The following is an 18204-nucleotide window of genomic DNA, read 5'->3' on the forward strand; positions in this document are numbered from 1 at the left end:
ACAAATCCTCCTTCTTATTTTAAATAGTTGTATTCTTGAATTAGAAGCATATATCCAAACCACTTAGACTTTAGCAGTCAGGGTTCAGAAAAAATGGGGCCTGGAACTAAAGAAAGCTTTAGTTCTACTTTTGCAAAACCCAAACCACCTTTTTATCTTTCTCCCCATGGCTAGGTTAAAACCTCAATCAGAGAACTAGCAGTAAATATATACCAACAGCACACACTAAAAGGAACATCTGCAACTCAGCTAGCTTGCTTTATGCAGTGCTGTCTTACAGGATACAGGAAAGATAGTAGAAATGTTTCCACTCAGGAGTAACTACAGAAGGAAGCAGGTTTCCTTTGGCTTCATGGAACTGCATTGATGAGGCTGTCTTCACAGACTTCAGCTGGTGTTGTATCCCAAAGATATCTGTGCTATGTAACTTGTGCCTTAGCTGAGAAAGCTGAAAGTCTGAAATCTTTTCAAAGTATGATATGTGTACCCTGCTTCACTTAATTGTTTTGCTTCATTACTGTGGTAATCTCCTTCATAGTGAGTGTTTATAGAAGCTTCTTCTCCAGGTTAGAAAATAAGAATTGCTTGCATTGTTGGACTTCTTCCAAATACCGTAATTAATTATAAACATATTTTCTTCTGATCTTCTGTCACAACCTTATGTTTCTAAACGTTCTCATTTAAAGACCTGGGTAACATCACAGTTTGACAAAGGCAGTATTTCCAAGGAGAAGAATATCCATGATGAAATCGTGCTTATCTTTTATTTCCCCTTTTACATTAATGCTTCATTACTGTCGGTATTTGAAAAAGGGAGGATTTTCTGTTGTCAGCATACATATATACCAGCTTATCTCCAATTATCCACCTGTCAGCATATCTGCACTTCCAACATTTAATAGCCATTAAAAGAAATAAATTTTAAACTTGTTTTCTTTCAGATGAGTTTAGATTAACACCCCCTCGACCTCTAAAATCTCAGGGTCTTTTTTAGAAGTAAGTTGCCAGAACTTTTTAAAGCTTCCAAAGCAGAGCAAGCTTAGCAGTTTTAATCATAATGTAAGCATTTTCAGATGAGAATATTCCTCTTGAAAATATGTCCACTAACGAACAAATTATGTGGAAATGATTAAAAATATCTTAGAAAAATTCCAGACAATCTTAGTGCATTTATCATGAGATAGATCTCCATTTTTGAGTGTTGAGCTGATCCTCTCCAGTTTTTTTTAAATCTTTTGTTCCTGTAGTGTTTTTGAACTGAATAGTTGCAAACTATTTTGTCTTTTTCAAGTCAAATATGGAAGAGTTGTTCCATGTATTCCTGAAGTGTCTTGGTCAGAGTTTTTGCTTTGGAAAACAGAAGTCACATGCACTGGAAATGCTTTCCTGCACAGGGTCAGATGGATGCACTGGAACATGTTTTGAAGTAAAAGGGTAGCATAAAATTGTAAAACCCAACAATAACTTTCCCACCATTTAAAACTCTGTACAGAATGATGATGTGTACAGAACAGCAATTCAATACTAGTGTAACGTCCTGTAACAACGAGCCAAATTTTAGGATTTCGCATAGAAGGCAAACGTGTTGACTCACCCTCATCTTGCTCCATCTTCATATATTACAATATCTCTAGTCAGTATCAGCCTTGGGTTGGTGCTACTTGTGACACGTTTGTCCTGTTTAAATTCCTTACTATTCAAGACGCTTTGGCCCAACTTCAGTGTGATGTAAAGACAGGTGAAATTTCCACCTGCTCTTTTACACTCTGTATCCTATGAAGGAAAGGCTGGGGTATAGTTTAGTTTGAGTTGTTTGTGGGTTAATATCAGAGATAGACTTATGGGTAGGCATATATCCAATACACGCATTGCTCTAAGAACAGGTGGGAAGAGAAACATAGACTCAGAATTTTCAGGGATGGAAGGGACCTTTAAGGTCATCTAGTTTCAATGCCCCTGCCATGGGCAGGGACACTTCCCACTAGATCAGGTTGCTCAGAGCCCTGTACAGCCTCTCCTTGAAAACCTTCTACCTTCTAGTGGTGGGGTTTTCACCACCTCTCTGGGCAACCTGTTCCAATGTCTCACCACCCTCATGGTGAAGAACTTCTTCCTAACATCTAATCTAAATCTACCCTCCTCTAGTTTGAACCCATTTCCCCCCTGTCCTATCCCTACCTGACATCCTAAAAAATCCCTCACCAGCTTTCTTGTAGACCCCCCTTCAGATACTGGAAGGCTACAATAAGGTCTCCTTGAAGCCTTCTCCTCTCCATTCTGAATAACCCCAACTCTCTCAGTCTGTCTTCATAGGGAAGGTGCTTTACCCCTCTAATCATCCTCGTGGCCCTTTTGTGGACATGATCTAGCACATCTATGTCTTTCTTGTAGTGCTTCAGCACTGGATGCAGTACTCCAGGTGGGGTCTCGTGAGAGCAGAGTAGAGGGGCAGAATCACCTCCCTCAACCTGCTGGCCAAGCTTCTCTTGATGCAGCCAAGGATCTGGTTGGTTTTCTGGGCTGCAAGTGTACACTGATGATGCACATGTTGAACTTCTCATCCAGCACTCCCAAGTCCTTTTCCTCAGGGCTGCTCTCAATCCAGTCACTGCCCAGCCTGTATCAGTGCTTGGGATTGCCTTGACCCAGATGCAGGACCTTTCCCTTGGTCTTTTGAACTTCATGAGACTGGGGCATGGTCCCACCTAGCCAGCCTGTCAAGGACCCTCTGGACGGCATCCCTTCCCTCAAGTGTATCAGCTGCACCACACAGCTTGGGGTCATCAGCAAACTTGCTGAGGGTGCACTCAATACCACCATCCGTATCACTGACAGAGATGTTAAACAGGACCAGTTCCAGTACTGATCCTTGAGGGACTCCACTTGTCACTGGCCTCCACTTGAACATGGACCTATTGGCAGCCAATCTTTGGGTGCAGCTGGCAAACTCTTTCTTTATCCACTGAGTGGCCCATCCATCAAGCCCATATTTTATCATAGGTCATGGAATATAGAATAGCTGTAGAGTCTCATTAGTTGTATTGTTTCACTGCTGTAGCCAGAAAATTTATGGTTCTCTTCCCCATTTTGAGCTGGAAATACTCCCAGAAGCTTACCCAATATTTTTGCTTAAGCAGTGCGTGACCTGAGAAGTGGTAGTACTGAGGGAGAACTTGAGCCATTTGGTTTAACCTGGCGGTGGAGGTTGTTCATACACAATGGGGAAGGAATTATTGCTACCAGTAACAAACGTAGATCCTATTCTTTGCAGCTACAGTTACTCACATTTGCTGGAGCTTGATGGATGGTTCTTTTAATTCTTTGATGGTGGAAGCAAGAACAATGCACAAACTATTGTGCTGATACTTGGAAAATGCTATTTGACACCACCCAATGATAGGAGTGGTAGGAGCTGGACAGTAAGTGTAGAATTAACTGGTCACTTCTTGAGAAACTGGGATCACTCACTAGAACTGGGAAACAGCTACTCCAATCTACAGCAGAATTGGCATAGAGAAAACCATGACATATAAACAGAAGCAAAGAAAGAGACATCAGACATCTCTGTTCTCTCTGCCTATCTTTCTTCTGCGAGTGTAAGTGCACACTTGCTCACAATGTAAGTGGCTCACAATCAGATTTCCTCTCAAATAAAGCATCTAAATCTACAGTGGTTTTAGGGGACAAAATATTTTGTGGAGCTCAGTGTCACCCTAAGTGAAAAAAGTTGAATCTGGGGACAGGTGTTTGGTGCTTCTACTGGTGCTGGTGGTTTTTGGAGACTGTAAAAGCTTCAAGCTTGGCCATATCCAGGGAGTGGAGGAAATCAGACTGCTGGAGTGACATATGCCATCCTTTACAGGCCCCACTTCCTGGCAGAGAGGTTGGGAGTACTGTCATAACACAGCAGCCATGAACCTGGTTTGACCCCAGGAAAGATAATACCTCACCCAGGAAGTAGACCAGAGCTTTTGGAAGGTCCACAGTATTTTGGGGGCTGAGACTTTGTCTACTGGAAGGCAGGAGGAGAAGAAAGGAAATGGAAGATGCTGTTGGATGTTGGCCTCAGAGTGGAAGAGTATGTAGCAATGATTAATGTAGTTTGTCTCTGTGTAATTTTCTTTGCTGGTTTTGATAATTTAAAGAATTACAAACTGTGCTTATGAATAAACAAATCAGAGCATTGTTGCCAGCATATGGAGAGCACAATATAGGCACGTGATGTTATGTTTAAATACAATGTTGTCTTCATGGTGCTGGGGCCACACTGAGCACTAGCATTTACTAGCACTAAAATACATTAGGAAGGGCAATTGTTTCTTCGTATCGGCTTCCTCCAAAGCCAGCACTTTGAAAAATAGATTGTTTCCTTCTCCAGACATTCCTTTTGAAATGACAGAAGCTCCCCCCACTGCAGCCTTAGCTCAGAAACATGTTGACATAAAGCTTTCTTTTCATTAATGAGTCTGTAGTTTGGACTTTATTGACGTGTTTCTGCTACTATATTAATGCAGATCCCAATCTGAACTCAAATTTAGGGAATGGAAAATCCTAATAAACATCTGGCTGTCATGAATACAAAGGGTGAAGTCTTTGTAGTAAAATGTTTCTGACATATGCCCATGAGAAGTGTTTGAAGTGTTGTAAAAGGCATCTGTCTAGAAAAAATGTTTTTCCTCTTCAGCTTTGTTGAGCAGGCTGTTAAAGTAAATGACACAAAGTAACCCTTCTTTTCCTCTCCTACTGCCCTCTTCTTTGTTTGATCTTGCAGTGATGTTATAATGGTGAGTCTGTAACTTGAAAGTAATTTTTGTAGTGACTTATAGTATGAACAGCAGGGGGTTTATTTTTTGCTGCTAAAAGGAGATCAAAGTATGATCTAGAGATGAGACATGTTTTGAGAGATGGAACTGAGCTACCTATTTTTACCTCTGTCACTAAATTGCTGTGTCAAACTGAGCAAGTCTCAACTTCTCTGTGCCTTGGGCCTTTGGTGTGTATGTGTACTATAGCACTCAGATCCTACGCTACTAGCAAATGTTTTGCATGGCTTAATCATCAATGATTGCTTGCACAGTAATTAGCCTCAGCAGGTGCAAAGTTCATTATCCACATGCTCAATCTTTAGACCAATTGAGGGGACATGATGGCTGGTTTTGATTTAGGTTTGGTCAAAACTTGCAGGAGGGGAAGGAAGAAAGTGCTGAGGTCTGCAGAGAAGATGCCAGCAATGGCACAGAATGTCCTGGACTCAGGGCTGTGCTGTACATAGGACACTGGCATCAGAGAAGCATTATTACAGTGTTTAATCTTGGTCTGGATTCTGGATTAGTTTAAATACCCAGCTGAGCTACCAGAAGCAATATACACAGTTTAGACAGACCTCCCAATAAGTTGTGTGTCTCACGCTGGCTGCACTTGGCTTTTGGTCTCCAGGTTTTTACCCTGCTTCAGCTCAAACTAGTTTAAATAAGACTAGCTGAGGTATCCTGGCCTTCTCTGCAACTATAGTTTGGAGGTGGTGCATGCTCATGACCTCAAACTGGCAAATGAAGAAGTCAGGTCTGTCAACCTGCCAGCATGCTGGATCTACAAGAATACATAATTCACTGAAAAGCAACTCAGTGGCCAAGCTTTTCAAATACCAGGGCAAAGTTGTGCCAACAGTTGTCTCCCTGACAACAGTGTGAGCACTCTTACATGTGGAAGAAATTGGACACAATCAGTCTAGAAGGAAAACACTTGCAGAAATCCCTCTGCTCTAGGCAAGGCTGCAGTTTTGCCATCTGTCAATAGAGAAAGATGGCAACAGTGTCCTAATCTGTAGCAATACTGGAAATTAAATCTGTAAGTATATGTAAAAGCAACATTATTAAATCAGAAGTTTGGCAGCAATACAATTCTGTTTGCTAAAATAGGCTCACCTCAGTTTTACATTTTGTACATAGGCAACCTAAGAGAAGAGACTGCTGCAAAATGTCTGCCTGCTGCATCCCAGGAGAATCAGTAGGAGCTGAAGAAAACTTCCACGTTTTACACATCCACGAGCAAAACGACGACATTTCCTTCTCCCAAGCTATCAACAAACAAACGTGAGAACAAAGAGATTAACAGGCTCTGTGTGTGGTGCAAAGTATTGTGTGTGTGTGTCCCCTTGTTTTTTACATTTTGTTGCACCTGAGAAAGAAGCAAATCCCCCAATATTCCCAGTGTGACGCAGCAAAGCAACCCCCATGAGTCCCTGCAGAATTGCAACAGGGTGTTCTTGCCCTCTGCCTTTCTAAGGGGAAATGTTAGATGGCATATAACAATTTAGAAGTTAATGAGGGGTTAGCCACTAAATGCTAACTCTTGCCACTTTGGGTTCCAGGAGCAGAGAAACAGAATGACAGCCTGCTCATACCAAATATCTGAGAGTACCTTATTCACAGGAAACACTGGCAGACTATGAAGCGGTCTGTTAATTATTGTTGACATTGCATAGAGAGCTTCATGCTGTTCTTTCTGTGTCTGCTTTGACTTAATTTGTTTGAAAATGTACTTTTTCTGTGCTGTGGATTGCATAAATTTATATACTCTACTGCACTGACAGATGTGTCTTTGTTTTAGAAGTAGCCATTATTTTTTTTCAGTGCTGAATGTGAATGGAGCATTTCACGTTGGTGGCTTCCAAAAATATTTAAAAAGCAAAGCTGATCAGCTCAAAATATTTAGTCCTCCAGCACTGACATTCACAAGCCTTTATAACAGTGTTATCAAAAGCATTTGCAGTGGAATGTGCCACAAAGAACATGATAGTCAACAAATGACTCAAGGTACCCATTTTAGTCATGTCCATCCAAAGTGATGTGTAGCAGAACCCAGTTAACAAAACTGTGGCTAACAGTGCAATTATTCTATATTGTGGGTCAAAGATTATCTTGTGATGATCCCCAGCTCTCATAATCCTGTTTATCAGAGGAAAGAGTGTGAAGAAGTAGAAAGGGACTAAAATTGCCCCTTCTCCCTTTCTGCTGGTAGGATATGGCCTGAGTCTTCACTAACCCCCTCAGGTAGTGCTTCCTCTGAGGTGTGCCCTTACTGGTAATTTGTTCACCTTCCACGTTTCATCACTGACTATTTCCTAGGTGTCCTTCAGCTCACTCCCCCATTCATTGATTCTTTCTTAACATGCTGCTAACAAATGAAGCATGCTGGATCCACTTGACCAGACACAAATGCTCCCTATGAACACATAAATGCATCAAACTTACTCCAAGGTTTCATTATAAATTAAAATGACCTGTCTGCCAATTGATTGTAATGATTTCCATAATTTTTACCACTGTACTGAAACCAGGGCTTCCCACATAGTCCTTCCCACAAAGAGTCACCCCAGTGAACTACATCTGCAATCTGTGCCCTCCAGCTGCAAGCAGAAGAGCACAGCTGACTGACCTCGTTGGTATTGTGATGATAATTGAAACTTGATTTGAATGCTAAACTATATGTATTCCATGTTCATTATCGGCTTTGTGCATTTCCATCTCTTAAAAATTACATAATGAACAGCAGCAGATTTAAGGAAAATTACTTACGAGCCTGCTACATAGTGCCTCTCTCCACTGGCTTTTTTCAGCCTATCTCTGCCCCAAGTAATCAGGCAGATAAGCGCCATTCTGAAACACTGCTTCCCCTCTGCAGGCAAATGGCTTAATGAAATTGAAACTTAATTTAAAAACAAACAAATAACAAACAAACAAGCACAATTTTGTCACATGGCTAATGCAGAGTAAGGAAATACTAATAATTTTTAAAGAAGTTACCCCTCTCGTATGTTTAGTATTGGGCTTGAACAAAAATGAGGTGGCATGTTTGCCTCCAGTGTGACCATGCCAAAGGAAGTGGGAACTGATATGACAAATCATCTCAAATTATCTGAAAAATTGGGTTAATGGATGAGGGTTGACTTTTGGCATGACGTAGCACTCCAGATGAGGTATGATGTCTTATCTGTGCCATAAGCAGTTGTTTTTGATGGCCAAGCCATGACTGTGAAGTAGGCTTCCTTTCCTCTAGGAGCTTAACTCAGATTTCACCACCTTCTGTTGCAAGTGAAGAGCAACTTTCTTTGACCGTGGTATTTCTTGCATCAATGTTTAGGGACATGTAAAATTCCAAAACAATCACTTCTCTCCTTGGAGAGACCATAAGTGAACAAATATTTGATACATGATATTGATGTTACTTAATGCATGATTGATTTGCACATTTATTCTGCTCTCACTGAAGCTGTAAATGGCCACAGAATTAAAACAGGGCATGTTTTAGTTCTGGTGCATTAGCGTGCAGGTACACAGAGACATGCCTAGACATAGGAACAATGTTCAGAGATACTTGATTTCCCAAGGCAGCCTTGAACTTGCCTGCAGAATTCTTGCTAGAGCTTTTAACTTTTGTAAAAATGCAGTTTCAGGAATTCATCTCCTGTCCAAAAAGTACAAATGAAGTTTTGCAACCAACTCATGAGATGCTCATCTGCCCATTGCAACATGGTGTCTGTGTCTTAAGAAAGCTTTTTTTGCAAAACATCTGTGAGTTACTTGGGCTTGCATGCTTATGCTTGGCAGGTGTATGCAGTACTCCTTAGATGAAGTACTTTCTACTGAGAACAGCATCACCACTATCCCTCACTGTGGCATCAACAGATTCTGAGCAGCAGCCTCCAATGGGTAATGCAAACTGAGATGTCCAACTGCCTGGAGAAATAGGAGAAATGAGAACTGGCCAAACTGGTTTAAGGGGCTCAGTTAGGAGCTTCCTAATACTGGGTCTTGTTCAGTCAGACTATGAAACCTGATGCAGCTGGGTGGCTTCATTCATAAAGAGCCTTGAACTCCCCCCCTTTTTTTTTTCATCTTACTCCACTCCCATTTTTGTCCTAATTCCTTTTCCTTTTTTTATAGTGTTTTGATTGAAAGAATACACTGGCAACACTGAGTGCTGCATTAAGGGAGGCCCCAGTAAAACTGGTTCCAGATGTGCTCAGGCTGGCCTGGCTGTGTGCACGGAAGAGGAAAGTGTTTGCCTCTCCAGTTACAAGAAAGCACCCATGTGCCAGGCGATGCACGTGGCTGACTGCCATATTTACTAACCTGGTATTAACCATATTAATTGTAGACATAAACAGTATTCAGTGCCAAGCATGTCACAAACTGATTATAGAAGCTGTGGTGTAGGCAGAGTTTCAAATTATGCTTCATTCTTCATTTGAAGTGCCTTTCCCAACCTCTTCCCTCTCCCAAATTCCTTGAATGTGCCTATGTCTTTACGAAAATCTAAACATGTATAAAGCGGGAAATCTATCAGGCTGTAAATACGATGAGAATATCTGCTAATGTCTGGGAGCAAAATGTAAGCTGACGCCTGCAGCCTCCGGCTAGGAAGAGCCCTTCTGCCGCCTTTCCCTCTCCCCTACTCGTCTCATCAAGTCCCGTCATTAGGGCGCAGATGACCTACTTTTTCTGCATTTTTGCCCATACTGCCCGGACCCCCGCCACGCTCTGGGACTCAAAGGCTTTTAATCCTGCGGAGAGCAGCAGCAACAGCATCAGCAAGCATCATCCTGCGCTGGTCCCGAGGGACGGGCGGGCTGAGGCTGGGGGCTCAGGATGGCCATGCCCCAGTCTGACCCTGCAGCACCACCTGCTGGGAACCTTGTGGCCCAGTACCAGCAGCCTTCCTCTGAAGTACGCTTTAAATTTATTTCCTCATTGCCCTAAGCTTTCCTGGGAGTGGTGTCCTACCGCGCCATTTTCTGCCAGTAATTAACCCTTGAAAAAGCAAACAATACCCATAATAAAATATGACGTAACTAAAATTCACTGTGAGCCCAGAAGCGGTGCTGATGGAATTTTCTGTACAATGCGGCCCCACCTTCCTGCCAGGGAACAGGTCATCAAAGCAATTTGGAAAGGCTCTGCCCTTTGTGACTCCTACGCCAGCGTTTTAGGAAAGGCCATGAGATCACTGTGACAAACTACCCAGCACAGTGTATGGTGGATGCTGGCTGGGTGTGAAGTACACAGGTGCTTTGTAGCAGACTGTGTACTTGGTATGTTGAAACAGTATGGTTTTCAGCTGATTAGTTGTAACCCACTTGTGGATCGCACTTTGCCTTCCTGTGTTCCTGTGAAAAAAGTCGAGTTTCTTTCCTTCTTTTTAGTAGAATGTTAGAGGAAAAGGCCTTTAGTTGTATAAAAATTTGGAAAGGGAGAAGATAACATTTTTCAATATAAACCCCTTCCTAAACAGGCCAGAAGTAAAATTTGGTGTGGGAGCTCACCTTTTAGAGAACAATGGCCTTTGCATGGTTTGAAAAGTGCATACTGGGTTTTCATAAAGATTATTGTATTATTGGAAAACTGTTCAGACCTTGTCATCAAGCATTTTCTCGAGTGTATAAACACCACTGAATTTACAGACAAAGTGCACACAAGCACATGCAGGCAGTAGAACAGGCATTTTGTCTAAAGAAATTAAAGCTTCCCTGGTCCAGCTGGTAGAATCTGGAACAAAAGCAAAGCTGCTGAGAAGAAAGTTTCCTGGCAGCATGGAGTTCATAGGTCTGGGGCCAATGAGCACCCATGGGGTAATCAATCCCTGTGGGCACTGTGACCCCAGAGTAACAGCTGTGGGTCACTCTTTTGGCTGTTGTGTTGTTGAAGGATGGGGGTGGGCTCTGTTTCTGCTCTACAGGAAAGCAGGTGCATCTGTGATTTGAGAGGACAGGCTGTCTTGTGTTCTTGGCTGTGCTCCATTGCTTTAGGACATTTCCCACTAAAGATGTCTTAGCTGCTAGTGGCTACTGACCTATTTGTAACCTGTGTTATTTCAAGTGTGGTAAAAGGAACCTTCAGTCAAGTTTCAGGCTATTTAATGGTGTCAGATTATTCTTAGCTAATATAATAGTCTTCTGCTGTTAGTGCTCTGGGCAATAAACAAATCCCCTCTGACTGTCAGAGCTTTCATAGGAATAACTGTCAGGTGTCAGCAATAAAGCTGTGATCTTTGGCAGGACTTTAGGGTGCTGTCCATGATATACTGGGGTAATTCCTGGAAAAGAAGGAGTTTATAGGAGGGTTACAGGTGTTTGTTAATCTAAATGGTTTAGAGTGCTGTTGCTTCACATGTGTCTTTTTCAAAACACATTATGAATATTGGATTGCAGATGGCTGTCATCCAAAAGTATAAATTAGGAAGGACTTCTGGGTACATCCAAGTGCAACTCCTTACCTCCTTTCCAGTAGTCTCTTTCTCAGTAGCTATCTTAGCCACCAGATAGTTCATTAAAGATTTTTGTTTACTTGTTTTTGAGCAGTTATATGCAAGTTTCAGTTAACAGTAATGTGCAGGGACAAAGAATCTGCACATTGCGTGGAGAATAAATTTTAGGTAGCCATCCAAGCAGAAAAGTGAATATTTTCCAGAATAATTGGTAGGAAAAAACATCTCAGCTCAAGTTCGGTGATCAGTTTATGATTGTTAACAGATAATTAATTGATATTTAGTTTTCTTTTATGCAAATCAAATTATTTTTTACTAAATTTACTAAATTTGCTAAAATTATTTTTTACTAAATGTAAGTAGTGACTGTAGGAGTTGGTCTTGGTGACGGAGTGCATGGGATAATCTTAGTAAGAGGATTTTTTTCACGTTTAGGTTAAACTGCGAATCTGTGGTACGGGAAATAAAAATAATGTTGAAAGAGTGCCACCACGTGTCCTTTTGCTGCATAAGAAAGCCTGGGTCATAAGAGGGTGAAAGAAAACATTGCACCACAAAGTTTTGCACCTTTGATGGGACATCACAGAGACAGCAAATACTGTTAGAGTAAGAAAAGTTATAATTAATATCTGACTGAAGTGCAACAGTGATTTCTGGATATGTGATAAAGGTGTAACATCTGTGGTAAGGAAGACAGAAAGACATAGTCCTCGTTATCCATCCACTTCATCTATCTGTTCCTTTTGCTGTTTTCTCTAAGCAACACATGCTGCTCTGTGTTGATACTGATTTCTGTGGCTGTGCTGTGCTATGTCAAATGATGTTACAGTGCACCTCGTCTTCCTTCAGCAGGGCTGGTATGTATCACAGGACTATCTAGCAGGTGATTTGTGTTACAGATTTGGCAACTAACATCTCAATTTTTGCACTCCTCCTCCTAATGATACCAATGACAACCTTACCAAAAGATGCAGTGGGGGCAAGGCTGAGACTGTATGTGAGAACAAGGAAAATATTTTCAATGTCCTCCATGATGGTTTCATCCCAACTTCTCTGTAATTTAAAATGTTATGATGGATCTTCACATCTCCAGTTCATAAACGAGTGTGATTAAATAAAGAGGATTAATATTAGTATAACTTTAGTCTTATAATGATTCAAGTGGATGCCCAAGTGTGCCAGAACTCCAATTGCATTTCTCTGTGCTTAAAGCTGAGGCAAAAAAAGAGATTCCAAAAAACCATTTTATATTGCACGCAATATTAAATGCCCTTTGTCACGCTGGATTTCATTCTTCCCACTGCAGCCAGAGACCATATCTAAAGCAGCCACACAAAGACTTTGAAGTAGCTTTTTCCTGTGTTGGGTGGCAAACCAGTTACCTCTCCCTGGCAATGTGAAGTGCCTTTTGTACTGATGAAACAGCAGAAAGGGAGTGAACTGTGACAAGTGTCTGGCCAAAGAGCCTGTTCATTGCAGAGTTCTGGTAACATAGTTGTTTGCAGATGACATATATTTTAGGTCCCAAAATGTGCCAAATCCTGCAGACAGAATTTCAGTGCTTTTTAAATTGGAGTATATTTCTATATACACAAATTGATCAGTGCTGTTGTACGTGGCACCCGTTAAACTGGGAGGAGTGCTGGGGATCAAAAGGGAGCACAGCACACTGACCAAGGACTCTGGGCAGTGGAAGAGCAGCAAATTTGCTCTGTTTTGTCAGCTCATGGTGTTTCTCAGGGCTTTCCCACAGGAGTTAATAAGTGAAAAGACTGGCACAAATTTTCTATTGAAGTGCTCTCTATTCTGTTCAGTTTTACTCTTTTGCTATAAATTACCTTAAAATAGTCAGTCACTGTCTGAGCATGCTGTGAAAAAATGCTCTATAACTCTTCTTGGAATGATGAAGGGTGGAACTGCAAAGGACAGAAACCAAAATCAGTGTAGCGGCCTTGAGCTATTTGGAAGAGATTGCACTTTCTGTATGAGTGATGTATATTTTGTTGGACCTACAGTATCCAAAAGATGCGATGCACAAGTAATGTGGTCTCATATTATTGATTTAGTATTTATCAGTATAAAGGGCTTTCTAAGCACCACTGTGTGGTGTGGTAGATAACTAAGCTGCCCTCTGAGCATGAGTAGGTAACACAAGCTACAAAAAGTAACTTAGCGAGGTGAGAAGTACTTTTACAGACTCACATAAATGTCTAAGCTTCAGTTGATAAAACGTTAACCTTCTACACAGAAAAAATAGGAAGTAGCTCTCCTTTTCGTCTTGTATCCTTAACAAGCAAAATACATAGAGTTAACAGTATTCTTGCCAGTAGTTCACCTGCCATCTCAGTTTATAAATTTTGTTGCTTTCAGGACAATTTTTAATATGCTAGAGAATAATCCTAGCAGGCTGTGATTTCTGTGCCTTCTGGGCATTGATACTAGAGGAAAAATAAGAGCATCTCTAAAATGGCAAATGTTAGTATAGCTTTAGAATTTCTTTTTGGGGAGCTAAATAGAAGGCAATTGCAAATTGAAAAGGGTTGCTAAGAAACAATTTTGGATGTTTCCTGATTTTATGAAAAAAAAAAAAAAAAAAAAGGACACACCCATGAAACTGGGTTAATAATTTCCAAAAGGAAACAATCCAGTAACTATTCTTCTATCAGCCAACATTACTAGTTTACTAAATAAGGAAAATACCTTTGGGGCCCAGTAAATAATAAACATGAATGGGGAAGCTTCTCTGAGGAAAAGTATTGCACAGTGCCCGAAATTCCAGTAAAGCTTCCACTTCAATAACCTTGATCGACAGTCACTTAAACAAGCTGCATAATCGATTGTACATGTTTCACTGGTGAGTATCAAGTGGAAAAAACACACAGTAATGCTCTACTTCAATGTAAAGACAGTTCATGCTGTCATGACAACTGATGTGTGGTATGTCCAGGTATGCTCTGCAAGGCAGTTCCACTCTCCCAATCAGTTATCCACAGGTTCCACTTTTTAGCTATTAAATAGTGTAAGAGAACAACTTCACAGCTGTAGCTGGTCTTGGATGATTTTTCTTTAATTCACATAGCTTCAGGGGCTTGGTAGTCTATGTTACATATTGGCATTTTTCCATGTTTCAACTCAGTTTATCTGGCTGTTGAGATTTAATTTTTACTGATGGTTTGGATTTCTTTTGTTTGTTGGAACTATTTTAATATATCTTAATATCCAGCTACAAAAGGTCAGAAATGGTACAGACCAGCTCATTAATTAATTGATGGGGTTTTTTGTTTTTTGTTTTTTTTTTGTTTTTTAATGAAATCCTGCACTTACCACATCTGGCTTCAAAGGACATTGCCTGTGAACAAGTGAATAAACCAAAAAGCAGATCACTGGGCACAATTTAGCAGAGTGGAACAGCATGTAATACCTCCCAACATGAAAGGAAGGGCATTTTGTTGGCCCTGTAACAACTATAGAATCATAGAATCATAAAATGGTTTGGGTTGGAAGGGTCCATAAGGATCACCTCGCCTCACTCCCCCTGCCATGGCCAGTGACACCTCCCACTTTGTATTACAGGAAAATCTGAACTTTTTTTATTGGGACATCCACAACTTCCCTGGGCAACCTCTTTCAATGTCTCACCACCCTCACAGTAAAGAATTTCTTCCTAATACCTAATCTAAATCTGTTTGAAATCATTAGCTCTCATCCTATCACTAGATGCCCTTGATAAAGTCCTTCCCCAGGTTTCTTGTAGGCCTTTAGGTACTGGAAGGCTGTTGTAAGGTCTTCCTGGAGCCTACAGTTATTTTGGTTTTTGTTCAATTTAGTAACACAGGATATATTGATATAATGAGTCTATCATCCTATATTCTTCTTACTATCATTATAGCTTTATAAATATTTGTTTGTTTAAAAAAAATCAAATTGTGTATGTTTTTATGAAAAAGAGTTATGGTAAAATGTAAAAACAGTTATATATAATTATCAGACAAAGAGTTTCTGTCATCCAACAATTAAAAATTTCCATTTTTAACTAATAGCAACAACCAAAAAAACTACGTACAATGTTTATTTGGTTGAAGTAAATTTTACTAACTCCATGCTAATTGATAGTTATTATTAATAAGATGCTTATTATAAGCATCTTTAATAAGATTAATTATAAACATTAATAAGATGCTTATTAATAATAAGCATTAATTATTAATTATAACTATTAAGCATTATAATAATAAGCATTAATAAGATGCTTATTAATAATAATATTGATGCTTATTATCAATACGATAGTTATTTTGACTTCATTTTATTCCAAGGATGAGTAGACATCCCTTTTACCGTAGGGTGAATGCTGTGTCATGTGTTCACTGTCAAGCCTGAACACAGTAATCTGCAAAAGCAACATGAAGAATGGAAGCTAAAACTTATTTCAAAATATACTTCCTTCTTTATAATCAAAATGAAGGAAAATATTCCACTGGGATATCAAATCCAGCATACAACCCTCAAGTTAAGCATGATAAAGTTTAATTTAAGGTTATACTGTGACTTCCATGTAGTCATAAATTCAAGAGTCAGATGGAAACAAGAGATCACCAAATGGATAAAGTTGAAAGGTAACTTTTCAATCTTAGCATTGATTAAGCATCCTGAAAATTCAAAAGACAAGTGATAGCATCTGACTATCTGACATTCCTGCACTAAACTGACTCTCCTCATACCATCTACTTTAGTCCAGATATTTGGGGGCAGTGTCCACAAGGAAGAAGGAAGTTCTGTTTTCTGAAGGTCACATTCTTGACTGCTGTGATTTCCTCCCATCTTCACCCTTCTGCTTTAATAATCTTTACCTTTAATTTTTTAAGGAACAGCACTTGGAGGTATGACCATATTCTTCCTTTAGATGCATTTCTTTTTTCAGCTAGTAACATCTTATTTCACACTCCTTCACAAGGTGAGTGCCTGCATTTGCGTGTAGAAATGGGAACAATTTTTAGTGACCACACTTGTATAATTCCTTATCTTTCTTCTTCTTCAGGCCCAGGTGTGACCTGGTAGTTTTCAACTGTTGGCTCTTGAGGGTCATTCCTTTCCTGGAAGCTTAGCTCTTAATGTAGTTCTTAACCATAATGGCACAATAAGTAATGAATAATTTTATTTTTTTTTTTTTTTTTTTTCCTATGTTGGAAAAGGTGAATTTCAGTGATGATGATTACCTGAAGTAATGACAACAACATTTTACAAACTTAATATCAGGCAGCTGCCAGTAAGTAGCTGTCATTTTCATGACAGAAAATCCTTAAGAGGAGATGCAAATTACTTTGGTGGATCTTGTTGGCCCCGGGAGGCCATTTGTAAATTATGACAATATTAGGCTGGAACTTAAAATAAAAACCTAGAAATGTTTGCTATTATAAACAAAATGTTACATTTAGCAATTGAAATTATTGTGAATTCAATTAAAAGGTTTTATGAGATTATCAGATAAATAACTTATTTTACTTACTATGCTAATTAGTTTTCTAAATTTGCTCTTTAGGTTTTCACATTTCTAGACAGTAAAATTTAATTGCTTTTAAATTAAGATTAATATTGTGAGATGTTGAATTTGAATACACTACTTGGAAAAGATTTTGTGAATGTGTGTGTTTTCACACCTCTGTGTTGTAAGCAGCCTGGATAATCAAACTACGGAGTGTGAGTGTCTCCATGTGCACTGTAGACACATTTCTGTTTCACTGGTGTTGTACATGTGAGTGAGAAAAAAAAAAAAAAAAAAAAAAAAAAGGGCAGGGCAAGACAATACAATTTCTGCATTTGTGTTTAAAAAAAAAAAAAAGCATCCTCTTTTTTCTTCATTTCTGGGTCTACTGGAGACTTTGAGTTCATTATAACAATTTGATGGATGATTGTCTGCAACTGACATTCAGCCTAGATGGCAATGATCCAACCCTGGCCACTGAAGTAAATCTGCACTATTGAGCCAATTTCATTGGTAGTAATTAATTAGGCTCCCTAAGCAGAAAGACATTTCTTTGTTAGTCTTTTCCTAGATATCTAGTTCTTACAGTCATTGCTAATCACTATCACTAGTGGTATGAATTAAGTATTAATTTAAACATGTCTAGTTGTTCAGCTTTTGCAATTAATCCCTTGTCTACAGTTGTAATTAGATTTTTTTTTTATTCATAAATGCTGAACTTCCCAGCCTTTTTTCTCTGCTGGTGCTCTGATTTCTGCCCCTAGCCTTCCCTAGCTCCTAGCACAGTAGGGTGCTGGAGCTGGCACTTGCTCTAGTTTGCTGAGCTTCCCTGGTCCAGTGAGAAACATTGTTCCAGGAGATAGCCATGGTGGCAAAGAAGGAGTGCCATGCTATTGCAGGGAGGAGCTATCTGAAAAGCAAAGGGAAAGTATCTGTTAAGGAGTGCAACGCTTGGGATTACAAGTCACTCTGCCAGTAGTATCTGTACCATATGCAGTATGTTCAAGTATTATAACAGGGTATTATCAGTTCAGATTATTATTGCTTATTTTTCTGGTCTCCAGCATCAATAGAGGTTTCATACAAGCTAAGATGCCAGGAATTTTTAGTTGATGCTTTCTTCATATGCTCCCTAAAGGAGCATATCCCTAACTAAAAGGATTAAAATTTCCTCCAGTGGAAATAGTCTATGACACATCTCATCAGTGTCGATATACTGGAAAAGATTTAATTTTTTTTATGTCTTGATGATTTGAGCCTTATCATTTGAGATTATCTACATATACATCCACCTTGCTTTTACATATCTCTTGCATGCATTGATGATGAAGTTCAAACTGTTAGATATAAACCAGTAGGAATAGACTATTAGTATTCATTCCACAATTTTAGCTTTACAAATGAAGAAATAAATGGACAGAAAAGTGTGCCCACAGCACAGAATGGTAAAGTCCTTA

The 18204-nt window shown here is 39.7% G+C and overlaps 2 protein-coding genes across 2 annotated transcripts in view; both read left to right on the forward strand.

Moving 5' to 3' along the window:
* Positions 1-6111, forward strand: part of AUH (AU RNA binding methylglutaconyl-CoA hydratase) — a 159943-nt gene extending 153832 nt beyond the window's left edge. The window contains exon 11 of the mRNA XM_071731440.1: positions 5949-6111. Coding sequence (XP_071587541.1) covers positions 5949-5957 — 9 coding nt within the window. The 3' untranslated portion in view covers positions 5958-6111. The remainder of the gene's footprint in view (positions 1-5948) is intronic.
* The window catches only part of NFIL3 (nuclear factor, interleukin 3 regulated), a 513505-nt gene that overhangs the window by 192311 nt on the left and 302990 nt on the right, over positions 1-18204 (forward strand). The gene's annotated exons all lie outside the window — the stretch shown is intronic.

Source organism: Heliangelus exortis, chromosome Z (assembly GCF_036169615.1).
Source record: "Heliangelus exortis chromosome Z, bHelExo1.hap1, whole genome shotgun sequence".
NCBI lineage: Eukaryota > Metazoa > Chordata > Aves > Apodiformes > Trochilidae > Heliangelus > Heliangelus exortis.